The sequence below is a fragment of the Somniosus microcephalus genome, chromosome 2 (genome assembly GCF_052327205.1).
Source record: "Somniosus microcephalus isolate GS21.2 chromosome 2, FLI_Smic_1.0, whole genome shotgun sequence".
NCBI classification, from domain to species: Eukaryota; Metazoa; Chordata; class Chondrichthyes; order Squaliformes; family Somniosidae; genus Somniosus; species Somniosus microcephalus.
In genome coordinates, this window is record NC_140988.1 from 285,021,287 (window position 1) to 285,040,128 (window position 18,842).

General features: G+C 42.9%; 1 protein-coding gene across 8 annotated transcripts in view; it reads left to right on the top strand.

Moving 5' to 3' along the window:
• The window catches only part of atosb (atos homolog b), a 155,648-nt gene extending 137,488 nt beyond the window's left edge, over positions 1-18,160 (top strand). For all 8 annotated transcript variants that reach the window (XM_085973009.1, XM_085973000.1, XM_085972957.1 and 5 more), the window contains 4 exons: positions 378-536; positions 2,191-2,259; positions 12,551-12,747; positions 15,141-18,160. In XM_085973009.1, the coding sequence (XP_085829135.1) occupies positions 378-536; positions 2,191-2,259; positions 12,551-12,747; positions 15,141-15,294 (579 nt within the window). In that variant the 3' untranslated portion in view covers positions 15,295-18,160. The remainder of the gene's footprint in view (positions 1-377; positions 537-2,190; positions 2,260-12,550; positions 12,748-15,140) is intronic.
• The last annotated feature ends 682 nt before the right edge of the window (positions 18,161-18,842 follow it).

Below are 18,842 nucleotides of genomic sequence, written 5' to 3' on the forward strand. Positions count from 1 at the left end.
CCCCTCCTTGGACTGTGGACAAACTTGACAAAAGGACAGGCAACTTGATTCCTTGTTTCTGCCAATCTGACTGTGAACAGTCTGCTGGGAGACGTGCGAGGAGCCAGAGAACTGCTCTCCTTTGGTTTCCACCTTCCAAGTTTATGAAGTGCAAAGAACTGAGCTCCATTTTACACAGCAACATGGGGCTCAAAACTTCATTCTGCCATTGCCATGTTACTCCAATGCTTTATGTTACAATGCTAAGATTTTAGAAATATACAGGAGTAGGCAAAGATCCACAGTTTTTTTTTATGGAATGAGATTCATTCATTCTTCATAATAATGAGAGCTATAATCTACATGTTTTTCAGTAATGCCTTTTTATCTCATTTCAGGAATCCCTGTTAAAAGGCAGATTTGCACCATCAGGAAGAATTGAAGGTTTTACAGCTGAACTTGGAGCAAGTGGATCATACTGCCCACAGCATGTAACACTACCTGTGGATGTGTCCTACTATAACATTTCTGAACACAGTGCCCCATCACCATTCCTGGTAAGAGAACGCCTTGTGGGCATTATGTCTGTTAGGATTACTGTTGAGTGTCAGCCTTGGCTCATTTGGTAGCACTCTGCCTCTGAATCAGAAAGTTGTGGGTTCAAGGCCCACTCTAGAGACTTGAGCACAAAAATCTAGGCTGACACTCCAGTGCAGTACTGAGGGAGTGCTGCCCTGTTGGTGGTGCCATCTTTCAGATGAGACGTTAAACCGAGGCCCCATCTGCCCCCTCAAGTAGATGTAAAAGAATCCTTGGTGTTATTTTGAAGAAGCGCAGGGGAGTTCTCCCCAGTGTCCTGGCCAATATTTATTCCTCCACCAACAACACTAAACCAGATTATCTGGTCATTATCTCATTGCTGTGTGCAAATTGGCTGCCACGTTTCCTAGATTACAACAGTGACTGCTTTTCAAAAGTACTTCATTGGCTGTAAAGCACTTTAGGACGTCTTGAGGTCGTGAAAGGCGCTATATAAAATGCAAATCTATCTTTCTTTCTGCTGCCTGTTTATAATTCAGAATCGATACTGGTTTTATGCATCCTATTTCAAACCTTATAATTCTTTTAAATATAATTTATGATGAATTGGGCGGATATTTTATTTGTGTTTTATCTCCATATCCAAAGGAAACTTGTGTTCTTCATTAAGGAACTCTGACTGTTTTTCATAGCTAAAGCATCTTGATGTCACCTATGTCAGCACTCCCTGAAAGAAACCTTGTAACTTTTTTTTACAATTGCTGTTTCCACAAAACTGGGAATTTTCTGTTAATGTTAAGGTTCTGGTGCAATTGTCCACTGTTAACATTATTGTATTAGGTGTTTACAAATTAGGCTTTTAATTTTTTATGCAAGAAAACAGCAGAGGACACTATAGCCTAGAAATGCAATGGCGCTGTGCCAGTTTTTTGCGCGCCTAAGCTTCCAATATGGCAGGCAGAAGTGTACACTCATTACGAGCCGAAAGTAGGTAGCCCTCCATATTGGTATAACCAAAAAAATAGATGTCCAGGGCCCATGCCTGAACCAAGTTTTGGGCCCTTTGCATATGTAAATAAGAGAACTAATGCCTGTTTGAGGCCCCCTCTGCAACATTGGATTGCCCTGAAGCAGCAAGCGCTGGCTGCATTCAGGAAATCCAAGTCAACCTATGGCTGAATAAGCGCTCCTTAAAGGGACTACTGCAGACTGCCACCATAAAAGGTAAATTTGTTAAAATTATTTACCTGAAAATGAAAATTTACCTGGCCCCAGTTTCTTTCTCGGATATTGTACAGCTCCCAGATGACCTCTCCCCACCTGGTTCCACCCACCTGCCATTTTGCTGTGTGCCATGGACCTTGTATTAAAAAAAAAGTTTAAATTATGTTTTTAAAATGTTAAACATTTATTTTTGAACTCGTTAACTCTAGACACAGGAAAAACTGGGTAAAATATGATCAATGCTAAGAATCTTGCCCATATACCTCAACCCTAATTAAGGGTCTCCACTGTTGCGTCGTCAACATTTTATTAATGGTCTGATTTATTGTAAAGCTTCAAATAAATACGAAATTTGGGGCATCTCAAGGAGAGCGTTCTTCACTCTTGGGGAAGGGAAACGTTCCAACTTTATTAATGTATTTACTTTACCATTTTTCTTTCAATTAGGGTGTGATAAATCTGGAATCTTTGGGAAAGAAGGGTTACAATGTCCCCAAAGCAGGAACCATCCAAGTGGTGAGTTTGGTCAGCTTAATTTTTTTGTTATCCCTTTTAAGGGCAATGAGCATACCCATGTGCGTCAAACTAAAGCCCATAACAAGGCCCTCTTCAATTTCGGTATATGCAGTTTTTTTTCTTCGAATTTGCAGAAGTGATAACGCCATTAGAAAATGGACTGAAATAGCCACCAGAGCATTTGAGGTATTACAATTGGTTCCTGCTCTCTGGGCTCAGGAGGAGAAAAAAAAGAGCCAGGATTTCTGGTTGCCATTGCTTTCGAATAATTTGAGGTGGACATTGAATGATGGGATTTAGTTTTTAGATTCCCGAGGTTGACTAGCTTACCGACAGATGCTGTTCAGATTCCCAAATGAAGGTTGGCTGCTTTAGAAGGGGTTTTGGAAGACTGCCAATGTCTGTGAAACCATACCCCAGCAAGATTTTATGCTTGCAGGGGAGAATGGATGAAATCTAGCTGCTTTTTATGCACTACATTTTAAACTTTGATCCGTAGCTTATTTCTATCTCTGTACAGAGGTTCATAATGACCCTTCACTTTAGTCTGGTTTTTCATACCCTCCATCTGAGGTGGGAGATGGAGTCCACGTGCTGCTTTTACCCTTTCCTCTTTCTACCCCCACCCCACCTCCCCAGATCCATCTCTTTTCAGGGGTAGTCAATGATTATATAAGTTTTGGCATGCATTATCTATATATACTGTCACATAGTCTTACACCTCTTTGCCTTTAAAAAAAACAACAGGGACAGTTCTAGTTCATTTCTACTTCATTCTATGTCATTGTTGGGCCAAAGTAATAACCCATCAAAGATCCCATTCTGGGAGAACAATCTATGAGATCCCAATTGAGTGCTGGTGAACAATATTATGGCAAACAGTACTGTTGGACAAATTGCAGAGCAAATATACTTCATGTATTTGCAATGTAGCATCACCAATACATTGACGAGAAAAAATCCTGGTGGAGGTTACAACAAACTCCAGACACTACCTCCAAGAGGAGAACCTGCAGCATTCTTGAAGCTGTGCTCTGCAAATGCATCTCTTTCTACTACCACTGTAGGAGTGCCCTTTTTAATAAAGATACATTGCTACAATTCCTGTGGAAAATAACACAAATGTAATTAAAATGATGCAATTCCTATGATGTGCCTGGCAAGATTGCTTACAGTGAAATTTCCACTACTAGACTTACTGTAGGGGAATAGTAAGCTCTGGCTGGGTGGGTGCAGCCACAACAAAACTGGAGAAATTTGAAAGCATCCAGGACAGCGTAGTTCACTTAAATAGAGCCCACCACCCCTAGACTCTAGCCATCCACTCTCACCAACCAGCTCACACTGACTGCAGAATGCAATATTTACAGGATGCACTAGAGCAACTCACCAAAGTTACTTTGATAGCACCTCTTTTCCTCTGTGATATCTATGACCGAGAAGAACAAGGGCAGTAATATCCTAGGAACACCATCACCTCTAAGTTCCCCTCCAAGTCACACACCATCAGTGCTCTGGTAAGCTGTGTGATTTAAATAGTAAAAACTCCAACAGTACCCCTGCACACACTTCGAAATGAGGGTGGGGGGGGTGGCCCTCAGCTTTGGCTCGTGACAACCAGCATCTTGGCTCTCTGCACTTGGGGAGGAGGGGTGTGTCTCCAGGCTAAAGGGATCAAGGGATATGGGGAGAAGGCAGGGACAGGGTACTGAATTTGGATGATCGGCCATGATCTCATTGAATGGCGGAGCAGGCTCGAGGGGCCGAATGGCCTACTCCTGCTCCTATCTTCTATGTTTCTACAGGGAGAGTGTGCATTTCATAATAGATAAACAAATTCTAGCTGTGTGGATGTCTCAGTAGCTTGGCTTGGAGATTCTCCACATGGTGACCGACTGAACAAAAGAAATTCCATGGTCAGTCAACTAAGCATGTGCTGTGGTGAGACCCAATTTGAGAAAGGTAAATATCTTAAAAAGGAAGAGTACATTGTCCTCAACAAGAATGATCATTGATCACATTGGGGGTTTTTTCTCTTATTGAGTATTCAAAATCATTTGAGATTCTATTCTTAAGCAAAACTAACATTCTAGCCTATATTAGATATTTTACATTTGTATCAATAATAAGTCTTTTACTTTCAAAATCTCACATTGTACTTGAATTTACATTTTTTCTTGGGTTACAACATTCCTATTAGATTAAAATTTGCATGTACTAATTACATGGAATAGTACTGCGTTCATGAATTCTCACTTCTACCAACTAGTTTTATTATTCCTTGTCCTATACATATGTTCTTACTTAACAAATCCTTGCTCATATGGTAAGTTGGGGGAAGGGAAATTCCATCTCGTGTTCTTTGGCAAGGGCAATGAGTACACTATAGAGAATCGCTCTATTTCTTTAAATTTTAAATGCTTAAACTAGCAGTTTGAATGCTACGTTACCTAACAATTGTGCCGTCTCATTCTGAGCTTAATTTTGCTGACTGAAGTGTTTCTTTTGCACTATTTTTCCTGTATTTTCTGACATAATTGGAACAAATATTTTAACTTCACTCACCTCAATAGATTAACTCTGTTCAATCCAAACACACCTGGCTTAGCAGCCATTAATTGTGGTGCAATCACATGCAGCAATTTTTTTCTTGGAGAAGGCTCAAACATAATGCAACATTACTAAAACCAAAATCATCATCATTAATTAGATGTGTGTTTTTGATGTTTTACAGTGTTCACAAAAAACACTGATTTCAGTTGTTTTTGATCAGAGATGAGGTGAGATCGGTTTAACCTAAATATTGCAATGTTTAAGTCAATCATTTTGAAACCTGATGGGAAGTTCACAAAGATCATTTATAAAGGGAAACCAACCTGCCAGGACTGTTACTAATCTTCCACCTAACATGTTTTCCAATTTACTGAAGCCCTGGCTGATGGTGAACTTGATGGTTGGGTTTGAGTGCTGAAAACTGCATACAGGACCTGGAAGGATACTAATTTCTTCATTGCCCCTGCACCCCCCCCCCCCCCCCCCCCCAATCCATCAACCACCACTACACATGGGCATCCACATCTTAATGGCACCTGTACAAGATGGACTTGCCAGATAAGTCATTGAGTCAATAGGAGGCTTGACATGGTGAGCTTACAACTAGCTTCTTTGACAGAAATGGAGGAAAAAGTCCCTGGAAAAACATTTTTAGTATTTCCCAATACTGTGTTGAAATCCATCTTTTTTTATATTTGTTCCTGGGATGTGGGCATCGCTGGCAAGGCCAGCATTTATTGCCCATCCCTAATTTCCCTTGAGAAGGTGGTGGTGAGCTGCCTTCTTGAACCGCTGCAGTCCTTGCGGTGAAGGGAGTCCCACAGTGCTGTTAGGGAGGTAGTTCCAGGATTTTGAACCAGTGACGATGAAGGAACGGCAATATATTTCCAAGTCAGGATGGTATGGAACATGGAGGGGAACTTGCAGGTGATGGTGTTCCCATGTGCCTGCTGCCCTTGTCCTTCTAGGTGGTAGAGGTCGTGGGTTTGGGAGTTGCTGTTGAAGAAGCCTTGGCAAGTTGCTGCAGTGCATCTTGTAGCTGGTACACACTGCAGCCACGGTGTGCCGTTGGTGAATGGGGTGCCAGTCAAGCGGGCTGCTTTGTCCTGGATGATGTCGAGCTTCTTGAGTGTTGTTGGAGTTGCACTCATCCAGGCAAGTGGAGAGTATTCCATCACACTCCTTACTTGTGCCTTGTAGATGGTGGAAAGGCTTTGGGGAATCAGGAGGTGAGACATTCACTGCAGAATACCCAGCCTCTGACCTGCTCTTGTTGCCACAGTATTTACGTGGCTGGTCCAGTTAGGTTTCTGGTCAATGGTGACCCCCCAGGATGTTGATGGTGGGGGATTCGGCGATGGTAATGCTATTGAATGTCGAGGGGTGGTGGTTAGACTCTCGCTTGTTGGAGATAGTCATTGCCCGCCACTTGTGTGGCACGAATGTTACTTGCCACTTATCAGCCCAAGCCTAAATGTCATCCAGGTCTTGCTGCATTTGGGCATGGACTGCTTCATTGTCTGAGGAGTTGCGAATGGAACTGAGCACTGCAATCACCAGCGAACATCCTCACTTCTGACCGTGTGATGGAGGGAAGGTCATTGATGAAGCAGCTGAAGATGATTGGGCCTAGGACACTGCCCTGAGGAACTCCTGCAGCGATGTCCTGGGGCTGAGATGATTGTCCTCGCAACAACTACAACCATCTTCCTTTGTGCTAGGTATGACTCCAGCCAGTGGAGAGTTTTCCCCTGATTCCCATCTTCTTTCATATGGTAACAGCAAAGCAAATCAAATGTCAATATCTAAGTTGGATATCTAGGCCAAAGCTTCTGGTGTAACAGCGTGGATATCTTGTAGGCTGCCTGCGAATTTCCTCTGAGGGCAGTAGTCAATGATATGCTCCAGGGTCTGATTAGGAGCTCCACAGTCGCATGTTGGGGATGCTTTAATTTTCCATCTATGGAGAAAGTGGCAGCATCTACCGTGACCAGTTCTGAGGCGGTTGATGGTTGTCCACTGTTTGCAAAGAAGGTTTGATCCTTCAGGTTCTACTGTGGAGTCCTCTATAAGGAATCTATTCCGTGTGTCGCTGTTCTTCCAAGCATTTCGTCATCGAGGCTGAGGGGAGATCGCTAAAGGGCTTTGGCGATCGAGGCTGAGGGGAGATCGCTAAAGGGCTTTGGCGATGGGCCAAAATGGCCGCCTAGATTTGAGTCGGGTTGGTGGTAGTTTGTTCAAGTCAGCCTGGATCGGCGTGTCTTTGCTGGTGCAGCGGTTGTATTCTCTGGGGCCTGCATATTCGCAGCGTAGGTGTGGTCGTGCGATGTTTGAAAGCACAGGTAGCCGAGGTATTTGTGTCGATAAAAGCGTACCGGTGATAATTCTCATAGTAGAATTCAGCTGGACAGCAACGGATTTGACATGCGGACTTGATAGCCATGCATGAGAGCAGTACTCCACTGTAGAGTACACTAGGGTGAGTGCTGCTGTATGGAGGGTTTGAGCATCTGCTCCCCATGTGGATCCGGCGAATTTCTGGATCAAGTTGGCCTTACTCTTTTGTTTCTTCCCAAGGTTCTGGAGATGTTGTCTGTATGACAGGGTGCGATCAAGCGGAACTCCGAAATAGGAGGGTTTTTTGGCATGGTTTACTTTTGCACCGCAAAAGGAGACTTTCAAACCTTGGTTTGCTTGATGGGTGTTGAGGTGGAATGTCGAGGTGACAGTCCAATGCGGTCCCATTTACTTCAATTTTACTAGGACTCCTTGACGCCACACTTGGTCAAATGCTGCCTTGATGCCAAGGGCACTCTCCCCTCACCTCTGGAATTCAGCTCTTTTGTCCATGTTTGGACCAAGGTTGTAATGAGGTCGGGAGCTGAGTGGTCCTGGCGGAACCCAAACTGAGCATCAGTGAGCAGGTTGTTGGTAAGTGCCACTTGATAGCACTGTCGACAACACCTTCCATCACTTTGCTGCTGATTGAGAGTAGATTGAAGGGGCGGTAATTGGCCAGATTCAATTTGTCCTGCTTTTTGTGGACAGGACATACCTGGGCAGTTTTCCACATTGTCGGATAGATGCCAGTGTTGTAGCTGTACTGGCACAGCTAGTTCTGGAGCACAAGTCTTCAGCACGACAGCTGGGATGTTGTCACGGCCCATAGCTTTTGCTGTATCCAGTGCGCTCAGCCGTTTCTTGATATCACGTGGAGTGAATTGAATTGGCTGAAGACTGCCTTTTGTGATGGTGGGGACCTCCAGGAGGAGGCCGATATGGATCATCCACTCGGCACTTCTGGCTGAAGATGGTTGCAAACGCTTCAGCCTTCTCTTTTGCACTCACGTGCTGGGCTCCACCATCATTGGGGATGGGGATATTCATGGAGTTGTTTAATTGTCCACCACCATTCACTGCTGGATGTGGCAGGACTGCAGAGCTTTGATTTGACCTGTTGGTTGTGGAATCGCTTAGCTCTGTCTGTAGCAGCTGCTTCTGTAGTATGCAGGTAGTCCTGTGTTGCAGCTTCCCTAGGTTGGCACCTCATTTTTAGGTATGCCTGGTGTTGCTCCTGGTTTGTTCTTCTGCACTTCTTATTGAACCAGGGTTGGTCCCCTGGCTTAATGCTAATGGTAGAGTGAGGGATATGCCGGACCGTGAGGTTACACATTGTGGTGGAATATAATTCTGCTGCTGATGATGGCCCACAGCGCCTCATGGATGCCCAGTTTTGAGCTGCTAGATCTGTTCTGAATCTATCCCATTTAGCACTGGTGGTGCCACACAACATGCTAGAGGGTGTCCTTAGTGTGAAGACGGGATTTTGTCTCTACACGGACTGAGCAATGGTCAATGCTGCCATGGACAGATGCATCTGTGACAGGTAGATTGGTGAGGACGAGGTCAAGTAGGTTTTTTCCTCGTATTGGTTCTCTCACCACCTGCTGCAGTCATAGTCTGGCAGCTATGACCGTCAGGACTCTGCCAGCTTGGTCAGTAGTGGTGCTACCGAGCCACTCTTGGTGATGGACATTGAAGCCCCCCACCTAGAGCACGTTCTGTGCCCTTGCTACGCTCAGTGCTTTATCCAAGTGGTGTTCAACATGGAGGAGTACTGATTTATCAGCTGAGGGAGGGCGGTAGGTGATAATCAGCAGGAAGTTTCCTTGCCCATGCTTGACATGAAGCCATGAGACTTCATGGGGTCCGGAGTCAATGTTGAGGACTCCCAGGGTCACTCCTTCCCGAAGGTATACCACTGTGCTGCCACCTCTGGTGGGCCTGTCCTGCTGGTGGGACAGGACATACTCAGGGATAGTGATGGAGGCGTTTTGGACATTGGCTGAAAGGTATGATTCTATGAGTATGACTGTGTCAGGCTGTTGCTTGACTAGTCTGTGGGACAGCTCTCCCAATTTTGGCACAAGTCCCCAGATCTTAGTGAGGAGGATTTTGCAGTGTCGACTGGGCTGGGTGTGCTGTTGTGTCTGAAGCCAGTGCCGAGGTCAATGCCAGGTGGTCCATCCAATTTTATTATTCTTATTGTTTTTCGTAGCGGTTGTGTATAACTCAGTGGCTTGCTAGGCCATTTCAGAGGGTAGTTAAGAGTCAACCACATTGCTGTGGGTCTGGAGTCACATATAGGCCAAACCAAGTAAGGACGGTAGATTTCGTTCCCTAAAGGACATTAGTGAACCAGATGGGTTTTTACAACAATCCGATAGTTTCATGGTCACCATTACTGATACTAGCTTTTTATTCCAGATTTATTTAATTCATTGAATTTAAATTGGTAAGATTTAAACTCACATCTGCGGATCATTAGTCCAGTCCTCTGGATTACTAGTCCAGTAACATAACCACTACGCTACCGTTTTGCCAGTTTTGCCCACTCTCTTAATCTATCAGTTTCACTTTGTAATTACTTACTACTTACTATACCACCAATCTTTGTGCCATTGCCAAACTTGGACATATGGCTCTCTATTGCGTTATCTAAGATTAAAATCAGGAATGAGCAAGAGGCCAGAATTGGAGGAGTGCAGAGATCTCGGAAGGTTGTAGGGCTGTAGTAGGTTACAGAAATAGGATGGGGCGAGGCCATGGAGGGTTTTGAAAACATGGATGAGAATTTTAAAATCGAGGCCTTGCCGGACCAGTAGCCAATGTGGGTCAGGGAACACTGGGTGATGAGTGAACAGAACTTGGTTCGAGTTAGGATACGGGCAGCAAAGTTTTGGATGAGCTCAAGTTTACGGAGGGTGGAAGATGGGAGGCCGGACGGGAGAGCATTGGAATAATTGAGTCTAGGGTAATGAAGGCATAGATGAGGGTTTCAGCAGCAGATGAGCTGAGGCAGGGGCAGAGACAGGCGATGTTAGTGTTGGAAGTAGGCAGTCTTCGTTATGGAGCGGATATGGGGTTGGCAGCTCAACTCGGTCAAATAAAACACCTCGGTTGCGAACAGTCTGGTTCAGTCTCAGACAGTTGTCAGGGAGAGGGATGGAGTCGGTGACTAGGGAATAGAGTTTGTGGTGGGGAACCAAAGACAATGGCTTTGGTCTTCCCAATATTTAGTTGGAGGAAATTCTGCTTATCAGTACTGGAAGTCGGACAAGCAGCGTGACATATCACAGGCAGTGGAGGGGGACGCCAGAGGCAGTGGTGCGGGAGCAGGAAGAGAAGCCATTGGCTACGACTGGATTGTTGGAATGGAACCAGGTGAGGCCGTCCCAACCAGGTGAGGGCAGTCCCAACCAGCTGGATGGTGGAGAAGAGGTGTTGGAGGAGGATGGTGTGGTCAATCATGTTGAATGTTACAGACAATTGAGAAGGTTGAGGAGGGATAGATTACTACGGTCATAGTCACATAAGATGTCATTTGTGACTTTGATAAGGACCGTTTCTGTGCTGTGGCAAGGGTGGAACCTTGATTGGAGGGGTTCAAACATGGAGTTCCTGGAAAGATGGGCATGGATTTGGGAGGCGACAAACCATTCAAGGACTTTGGAGAGGAAAGGGAGGTTGGAGATGGGGCCGTAGTTTGCAAGGGCAGAGGGGGTCAAGGGTAGTTTTTGTGAGGAGTGGATGATGACGGCAGATTTGAAGGGGAAGGGTGATGACAGTACCAGAAGAGAGGGGATTGTTAATATTAGCTGATTACCAAAATAAATTTTATACCAGGCCACTTCATGTACGAGTTTAAGTTGAGCATTAATAATGTTCATTATTTATATTAGAAGCTATTTTAATTGATGGGCTTAATTTTTTTTAACGATCAGTAATAAATTACCATGTGAATCTTGAATGCTATTTGCTGCTTCTCTTCTCTCCCTCAACCTCCACCCCTCACCACCCCCTGAAACAAACTGGACAGATGTAAAAGTTTGAGATAGCTAGACACGTTTTGTTCACATGTAATATGATAGTTATTGTCTACGTTAAATGTCTGCTTCTGTCTGCCTTGCCTATCCCTCACCTTATTTACAAACATGCATCATATCTCTGTTTAATTTTCTGTTCTCCAGTGAAAAGAGAGTAGGAATAAACTGGGTATTTTCAGGTTGGCAGGCTGTAACTAGTGGAGTACAGCAAGGATCAGTGCTTGGGCCTCCACTATTTACAATCTATATCATTGAATTGGATGAGGAGACTGAGTGTAATGTATCCAAGTTTGCTGACGATACAAAGCTAGGTGGGAAAGTAAGTTGTGAGGAGGCTGCAAAGTGGTTGGTTAAGTGAGTGGGCAAGAACATGGCAGGTGGTCTATAATGTGGAGAAATGGGAAGTTATCCACTTTGGTAGGAAAAATAGAAAAGCAGAATATTTTTTAAATGGTGAGAGATTGGGAAATGTTGGTGTTCAGAGGGACCTGGGTGTCCTCGTACATGAATCACTGAAAGTTAACACACAGGTACAGCAAGCAATTAAGAAAGCAAATGATATGTTAGCCTTTATTACAAAAGGATTGGAGTATAAGAGTAAAGAAGTATTACTGTAATTATATAGGGACCACACCTGGAGTACTATGTACAGTCTTGGTCTCCTTCCTAAGGGAGGATATACTTGTCCCTAAGGGAGGATATACTTGTCTCAAAGGGAGTCCCAATGAAGGTTCACCAGATAGATTCCTGGGATGGGGGGGATTGTTCTATGAGGAGACTAAGCCTATATGCCCTAGAATTTAGAAGAATGAGGTGATCTCATTGAAACATATAAAATTCTTCCAGGGCTTGACAGGGTAGATGCTGGGAGGATGTTTCCCCTGGCTGGGGAGTCTAGAACTAGGGGTTACAGTCTCTGAATAAGGGGCAGGCCATTTAGAACTGAGATGAGGAGAAATTTCTTCACTCAAAGGGTTGTGACTCTTTGGAATTCTCTACCCCAGAGGGCTGTGGAGGCTCAGTCGTTGTGTATATTCAAGACAGAGATCAATGGATTTTTGGATATTAAGAGAATCTAGGGCTATAGGGATAGTGCGGGAAGATGGCGTTGAGGTCGAAGATCAGCCATGATCTTATTAAATGGCAAAGCAGGCTCGAAGGGCCGAATGGCCTACTCCTGCTCCTATTTCTTATGCTCTTATGTTCTTATGAAGGGAGTTAGCTGAATTTTTACTGTTGAGCTTTGTTCATAGGATAATTTGTATACCTCAATCTGACAGTTAAAGGCTATGTTTCTTTACTTATGTTGTTGCTTTTAAATTAATACCATAATAATTGCTGTCCACTTGCAGACCTTATTCAACCCAAACAAAACTGTGGTGAAGATGTTTTTAGTGACGTATGACTTCAGCGACATGCCACCAAACCACATTACACTTTTGCGCCACAGGATCTTTCTAGTGCCAGTCGAAGAAAGTGAAGGGACTCACGAAAATATGGAAAATTCAGAAGTAAAGAAAAAAGTACTATGTTATCTGATTCATTTGAGGTATGTAGATTGTGAAAATAACAAGTGTACCTCCTCGCATTAGTGTGATGTAGGTTGCTGAAGACTTGGTCTAAGACCAATAATATGGCACTGGTTGTTTAATTTCCAAGCATTTAATAGATTTCAAATTCGTTTAATTTTTAGCAAGGTTCTCAGCTGAGATCTTGAAAAGTTTAGTTTTAGGTTGCCTTGGGTTTTGATTGTATATTTAACTGTGAAGAGGAGGGGGGAAATTGCAACCAAATCTTACCCCATTCCTGCTTGCTAACTGCACACATGCACTATCCAGCGGGACGAAGGTGATTTTTATTTTTGGGGTCGAGCTACCAGACCCCCTCTACTGCCATAGCCAAGATCAGCAAACTCTGCACCAATGATGGTTCAAACTAAAACCTTCTTTATCTTTTATAGAATCTTGTAGCACAGAAGGCGGCCATTCGGCCCATTGTGTCTGTACCAGCTCAGTAATGCACCTCAGTGCATTTGCCACTGACCTGACCCACCAGTGGAACCATTGTGGTGTAGGTCTTAAGCATTTCAACAGCTAAGTTAAACTTGTTTTGAAAAGTATTTTCTTTTTCAAACAAGTATTTTTAAGTCCAATATAAATAGTATGGTACACAAAAGCAAAATACTGCAGATGCTGGAAATCTGAAATAAAAACAGAAAATGCTGGAAATACTCAGCAAGTCAGGCTGCATCTGTGGAAAGAGAAACCGAGTTAAGTTCGATGATCTTTCATCACAACCCATATTATGCACATACATAGTATGTATTTTTGCATAACATAAAATCATCCTCATGCTATCTTAGTAAATTAACTTAAAAGTGAGTTGATATAGAATCATAGAATCGTTACAGCACAGTAATGAAGCAGTCCATGCCCGCATGCAACAAGACCGGGACGACGTTCAGGCTTGGGCTGATAAGTGGCAGGTAACATTCGCGCCACAGAAGTGCCAGGCAATGACTATCTCCAACAAGCGAGAGTGTAACCACCTCCCTGTGACATTCAACGGCACTACCATCGCCGAATCCCCCACCATCAACATCCTGGGGGTCACCATTGACCAGAAACTTAACTGGACCAGCCACATAAATACTGTAGCAACAAGAACAGGTCAGAGGCTAGGTATTCTGCGGCGAGGGTCTCACCTCCTGACTCCCCAAAGCCTTTCCACCATCTACAAGGCACAAGTAAGGAGTGTGATGGAATACTCTCCACTTGCCTGGATGAGTGCAGCTGCAACAACACTCAAGAAGCTTGACATCATCCAGGACAAAGCAGCCCGTTTGATTGGCACCCCATCCACCACCTTAAACATTCACTCCCTCCACCACCGGTGTACCGTGGTTGCAGTGTGTACCATCTACAAGATGCACTGCAGCAACTCGCCAAGGCTTCTTCGATAGCACCTCCCAAACCTGCGACCCCCTTCCACCTAGAAGGACAAGGGCAGCAAGCGTATGGGAACACCACCAAGTTCCCTCCAAGCCACACACCATCCTGACTTAGAAGTATATCGCTGATCCTTCATCGTTGCTGGGTCAAAATCTTGGAACTCCCTCCCTTCACCACACAGAGTACCTTCACCACACGGACTGCAGCGGCTCAAGAAGGCGGCTCACCACCACCTTCTCAAGGGCAATTAGGGATGGGCAATAAATGCTGGCCTTGCCAGCGAAGCCCACATCCCATAATCGAATTTTTTTTAAAAGGAGGCCATTCGACCCGTCGAGCATGTGCCAGCTCTCTGCAAGAGCACTTCAACTTGTCCCAATTATATTCAGCATTTCCCCCAGCACACTGTAGAATGGTACGACATGGGCTTCCATTCCCACTCATGTCATCAGTGGAGTTGCTGATTGTTTCCCCACAATTCAGAGCTCCCTAATGGTCCAGTTCAGTATCCCTGTGCTTAGAAAGGAGGGAAATATTGTTCAGGGTTCCCGCTTCTTATTACTGATCCCTGCTGCAAGTGTGATGCATGAGCGGATTGGGCCCAGCTGTGGTAGCCGCATGATGAAATGGCCCCATGACTTTCCTTGTTCAGGCTTACACATGATGAATATTCACTTGGATGAGGTGCTGGAAATCTACTAGTGCCTATGGAATCATGCCCCAGCATGAGTAAAGGAGGGAAAGGGAAGGTAGATTTGATCATCTGTGTATGATGAGGTGAATCAAATTCAGTTAGACTTGAGATTTTTTCCCCCCTTTGGTAAGGGAAATTTTTATCGATTATTAATCTGACAATATTTGTGTTGACCTAAACTGCATTCGAGTATTTTCCTCTGGAAACTGGTATGATTGCATGATTTTAAATTGAATGTTAAGTTTTTATTTGTATCCAAATATTCACCATATTCTACTTTTGTATCTAATTGTTCAGGTTTCAAAGTTCAAAGTCTGGAAAAATCTACTTGCACAGTGATATAAGGCTGCTGTTTTCCCGAAAATCAAGTGAAGTGGATTCTGGGATACCTTATGAGTTAAAGTCATTTACAGAAATGCCAAGAAATCCAAAATATTCACCACGAGTTTAGCACATCAATTTCAAGATTATCTATATTGCAGTTCAGTGATTATTTATCTAGCGACTGGTTCTAACTAGTGGAAAAATAACTCCGTTTCAGTTCAGTGTTAATGCGCATGCTTTGTAATAAACATTAAGGATTTGTTTAAAGTGCAGTTTCCGATTGTGAGATTCTGTAAATTTTGATTTTAAAAAGCACAGGAAACTTGCTTTAATGTAAACCTACAATATTTAATAGACACTTTCACCCTCAGTTCATGGAAATTTAACTCTTTATAATCAGTATCAACATCCCATTTTACTTTGAAACACTGATCTATTTACCTTAATTATCTTCCATTGCCTGTATTAATAATTATTGTAATTATGTGGTTTTCTGATTTGTAAACCAATCAGGACCACAAAAGACAAATATTTGCAATGTGGGAAGAAATAAATAGAAAAGGGTTGGTTTAACTCTTTAACCTATAGAGCTTATGCAATTTTTTTTACAGTATTTAATAGGGGCACCTCTTCAATAGACAGCCATCTAAATATTGCTTCTTTTTCCAAATACACTTTTAGGAACTCTTTCCCCTTCTCCCAAAAAACTGAACTTTGTGTTTAATAGGTTTAAACGTCTTACCAAAAATTCAGTTTGATGCATAAACTGATTTTAACTTGTTCTAAATCTAGCCTTCTCATATATAGAAATAATACTAACAAAGCTGTTGGTTAGGGAGAAAGAGGAAGGTGAGAAAACATGGGGGAATTGACAGCAGTTTAGAAAAACATTTAAAATTTTAAACGTGAATTCTGCCTTTTTTTAATTATTTCTTTGAGTCTTAGGTTTTTCACCCATGCCAAATGCCATTCTCTGGTTGGGAGGCTAGGTGGGGAAACCTCTTCCCAGGCCTTTGCTAATGCTACTCTTCCACCAGCAACTCGCAAATGCACGAGGCGATGGGGTAAATTCTGATTATTAGTTTGATTTTTTGCGTTATTACACAACCAAGTGGGGAATATCTAGCCCCTGCTCTCCCCTTGACGTCCCAACCACAAACCCATGTCCTGCTACTTAGCACACAGAATTTGTGTATGATTATACAGTGGTACTTGGTGACGGTAAATTTTAATGATCTTCACATTTGCCAAAGTGTTTTGGGAAGGAGGCATTTCCTTGGGTCAGTGGATGTCCAGGTAGCCCTCCAGACTGGAATAAATGAAACTATACTTTTTGTATAGGCCATCTGTAGGTTAAAGAGTTAATTAAAATGTTTCCTAATGTTGGGATTTTTTTTCATTATGCACTGTGTGGTACTATATTTGGAAGGTACGCTTCAGAAATCTACATCTGTTTTTGTTCTTCATATTATCATTATCATTGTTGTCCAAACTCCTAAACCTACAAATCATATTGTTGAAACAGTTGTAGAAACATGAAGCTAAGTGAGGTAGATTGTATTTTTTTGATGGAATAAACTGTTCCTGTAAAAATATTGGTTTTGAATGTTCTTTTAAAACTTATGGAAAATAAAATCTTGGTTTTGAGCCTCTATATCTACAGTGTAGGAATTTCCCCAGTGGCTTACCCTGAAAGCTACTGAGCTGTACAGACCAAAAAGATCTCCGAATTGATCTCTGGTCTGTGTTAGCTGATCCAACTGGGCAGCAGTAAGAATTCTGTAATTGCCATTAGAAGTCCTACATTGCAGAAATAAAAATCAGGTTTCAAATTCTGATTATAATCCAACAACTCCTGCGAGAAGCATGTGTGGATGAATGCGGGTGAGAACAAGCTGGGGTTTGGCTGCGATTTCTCTCGCGCTCCAAATAGCCTGCCAACAGTTGTCTTGGTGCAGAGATAAAGAATGCCCACTAGGGCCAGGTACCAAATGGCAACTGAGGCCTGTGGAACCATATCCCATCAAGGAGCCAATACTTTCAGGAGATGAGGGGAGAAAAATTGAAGGAAAAAAAATCTACACTGGAGATGCGCAGCATGAGGCCTGTGTGCTTCATCTGACTGCAATACAAGTGATCTGACCCACTGTTATCTATTTTGAAAAACTTTTAATTGGTATGGTGAGGAAGGCCCTGAGACAATCGGAATTGATTATAGGCCCCAAAAGAGAAAATAAAGCTAGGTGGAGAGGAAAAGTAAAGTGAAAGATAAAAGTAAGAAAAATAATGGGTGGAGAGTTGAAGAGACAAATGTACTTACTTTCTGCTTTGTTCTCTTCCTCTTTATGAGGGACAGAAATTTGAGGGCAAAAAAGTGATGTTGCTATGTTTGTAGTGAAGCAGCTAAAGAGTTGGAAATTTAACCCAAAGGACAAGACTTTCAACAGAGTAAGTTGTTTCAGGCGCTTTGGCTGACTGAAAGCTTCTGGATATAGAGATATTTCTTTATTCACATACTGTAATAGTCTGATGTTATCCTTCATAATAAATGATTCCCTATTTTGTCCCCTGCCCCAATTAAAATTTAATTCTGTGTTTCAGATGCTGGCATACTTTGCATTATTATCTGGTGGAAAGTTTAGTCAGGCCTTTGTAAAAATTCACTCTTCAGCTGGGTGCCAGGAGGAAATGAGCAGAAGGAAGCATCTGGTCTCTGGCTTACTCTTCCCTGACAACCCATCTGTGATTTAAAAACTTGCCATATGAGAAATAACAGTACCTATTTTAATAAAGGTATTGCAAAATCATTCTTGCACAGTATTGTACCTGCATCACACATGTATTTTAAAGGAACTTGTGCCTTCAGCCCTCAGTATGCCAAGGTATACAGTCCGGCCTCTGAGAAAACGCATCTACACGTGATCATGGAAAATATCCTAGTGTATGCCACAGAATGCTGTATTTTAAAGAAAAATAAAAGTATTTTTCCTCCAGTTGGTGAGAAATTGCTTGTTCAACTTCAGTTATTTGAAATAATGTTACTGTGTGTGCATATTTATATTTGAAATATAATTATGTAGAATTTAAGTTCAATGTGTTAATAGTGCAGCAATGTTAATAAAAGTACATTCAAACCAAAACACTAGGTTATCTACAGAAAGGTGTCCTCCAATACTTTATGTAAGCTAATTGCTTTGCCTCACTCTGTGGCTGCCAAGCAAGTATAATTCACAGTACAATGAATGCAACCTTGCAAGTGTTGCAACCTTACAAAAGCAATTTTTTTAAAGAAAAAACCTGGTGGGAGATGCAGGAACTGTGAGGTATTAATGGCAAGCTAGAGTACCATGGGAGTCATCAGTGGCAGTGTAGCTGAAAGCACATTGCAGACAACACTGCAGGGAAAAGAACTTGCATTTATAATCCGACCATAACAAGTCCTCAACATTCTGAACCACCACACAACCAATCAATTAGTTTTACTGTCCTCTAAGTCCCATGAACAGCAAATAAGAAGAATGACCAGTTAATCTGTTTTTGGTGGTTTTGGTTGGGGGAGGAATTTTGGCCAGGATGCTGGGAAAATTTACTGCTCTTCTGCAAATTCTCAGCTGACGGTCACATTTAACATCCCATCCAAAATCTAGCACCTCTGACAATGCAACAGTTACTCCG